Genomic DNA, 2,396 nt, shown 5'->3' with positions numbered 1-2,396 from the left:
TAGCCTTCATTAAATTCTTGTTCTACTTCTCTTCCTCAATTTCTTTACTTCCACTTCTTCTCCAGCATAGTATTTGAAAAATGGATGAAATTAACCGAGAAACCTTCACAATATCAATGGCGCCATCTGAAATCAGCACCTCAAAATTCTCTTTACCAGTTGATTCTGAACACAAAGCCAAAAGCCTCAAGATCCTCTCCTTTGCACAACCCCACATGAGATCTTTCCACTTAGCATGGATCTCTTTCTTCACCTGCTTCATTTCAACATTCGCCGCCGCGCCTCTGGTACCAATCATTCGAGACAATTTAAACCTCACACGGTCCGACATAGGCAACGCCGGAGTCGCCTCTGTTTCAGGGAGCATCTTCTCCAGGCTCGCAATGGGCGTAATCTGCGACTTGATCGGCCCGAGATACGGATGTGCTTTCCTGAATCTGTTGACAGCGCCCGTTGTTTTTTGCGTGGTGTTCATATCATCAGCTCAAGGTTTCGTCATAGTCCGTTTCATGATCGGGTTCTCCCTCGCAACGTTCGTTTCTTGCCAGTACTGGACGAGCGTCATGTTCACTAGTTCAATTATCGGGCTGGTGAATGGGGTTGCTGCAGGGTGGGGAGACATGGGGGGTGGGGTGACTCAACTGCTTATGCCTTTTCTATACCGCTTAATTGAGAATTTCGGAGCAACCCCTTTCACTGCATGGAGAATTGCTTTTGTGGTGCCTGGATTTCTTCATGTTATTATTGGAGTTATGGTTTTAACTTTAGGACAAGATTTTCCAGATGGGAATCTTAGTATGCTACAGAAGAGAGGAGAAGTTCAGAAAGACAAGTTTTCGAAGGTATCGTAGACATATTATTTGTTAGATCTTGTGGTTTCTATAATATTTATTGAGTTAATTAAACAACGATTCTATTGTCTGAATATCGTACAGATATTCAAGTATGCAATTAAAAATTATAGGACATGGGTGTTTTTCATCCTCTACGGCTTTTCCATGGGAGTTGAGCTATGCATAAACAATGTCATTGCCGAATATTTCTACGACAGGTATAAGAAATTTTAAAGAAATTTGAATAACTTTTTAAAGTTTAAAATTTTGGTCTTCATATATACATGATCCAACGAGTCTCGAATTCTTGAATTTGCCTCCATGGGCATGCAACACAAGAAGTAGGGCCATATTGAATTTGGAACTTATTACGATTCAAATTAATAATTGTCAGATTCAACCTTTCACTCCACACCGCCGGAATCATAGCAGCCACCTTCGGCATGGCCAACTTTGTAGCTCGTCCATTGGGTGGATACGCCTCAGACCTAGCGGCCCAGAAATTCGGAATGAGGGGGAGGCTATGGGTCCTATGGTGTGTCCAAACATTAGGAGGAGTTTTCTGCATCTGGCTAGGATACGCAGAATCACTTCCTATAGCCATCATATCCATGATTCTCTTCTCAATCGGAGCTCAAGCCGCATGCGGCGCAACATACGGCATCATCCCTTTCGTTTCAAGAAGATCGTTAGGGTTAATCTCAGGCCTCACGGGAGCCGGAGGGAATTTCGGTGGCGGATTGAACCAACTAATCTTTTTCTCCTCCACAAAATTCTCCACCGCAAAAGGGCTTTCTTTGATGGGAATCCTGGCAGTAGCTTGCACTATTCCGGTAGCTTTCATCCATTTTCCACAGTGGGGGAGCATGCTGTTTCCACCCTCGAAAAATGGGAAATACAGTGAAGAATATTACTATTCTTCTGAATGGAACGAGGAAGAAAAACAAAAGGGTTTGCATCATGGAAGCCTTAAATTTGCAGAAAACAGCGCATCTGAACGTGGGAAGAGGAATGAGATTGCATCGGCGGTAACCCCGCCGGCGGACTCCACGCCGAGTATTAATGTTTAAGTTCCATTTAAATACATATAGGTTATAAAAATCGAAGAAGAAAAGGCCTTAGGTATATTTAGTACGTACGCTTATCATGTTTGTACTCTTGCTTCACTTTGTTGTACTTTTGCAATATATATATATATATATATCCTTGATTATATATAAACAGTAACGTATCAAAAGACAAATTTGCAACGAGTTAAATTTCCAATTTTATTTGGGATGATAACAATGAATTTCGATGAAATTAATTGAAAAAAATTCTACAATCCGTACCTATGAAAATATATAATATAATGTCAAAAACTTGTGTAAGATTGTCTCACGAGTCGTAGTTTGTGAGACAGATATCTTATTTGGTTCATCCATGAAAAATTATTACTTTTTATGCTAAGAGTATAATTTTTTATTGTGAATATCGGTAGGATTGACTCATCTCACAGATAAAAATTCGTGAGACCGTTTCACAAGAGACCTACTCAATAATAATTATGAGGTCGACCGACTC

At 40.6% G+C, this 2,396-nt stretch overlaps 1 protein-coding gene across 1 annotated transcript; it reads left to right on the top strand.

Annotated features, from left to right (window-relative positions):
• LOC140959784 (high affinity nitrate transporter 2.6-like) lies at positions 1–2,064 on the top strand. The gene is made up of 3 exons (XM_073417798.1): positions 1–842; positions 936–1,051; positions 1,228–2,064. The coding sequence occupies exons 1-3, from the start codon at positions 81–83 to the stop codon at positions 1,901–1,903; spliced, it is 1,554 nt and encodes a 517-aa protein (XP_073273899.1). The 5' UTR covers positions 1–80; the 3' UTR covers positions 1,904–2,064.
• Positions 2,065–2,396: the final 332 nt, after the last annotated feature.

Source organism: Primulina huaijiensis, chromosome 15, assembly GCF_012295235.1.
Source record: "Primulina huaijiensis isolate GDHJ02 chromosome 15, ASM1229523v2, whole genome shotgun sequence".
NCBI classification, from domain to species: Eukaryota; Viridiplantae; Streptophyta; class Magnoliopsida; order Lamiales; family Gesneriaceae; genus Primulina; species Primulina huaijiensis.
The sequence above is the reverse complement of the archived record's forward strand: the minus strand, read 5'-3'. Positions and strand labels throughout refer to the sequence as shown.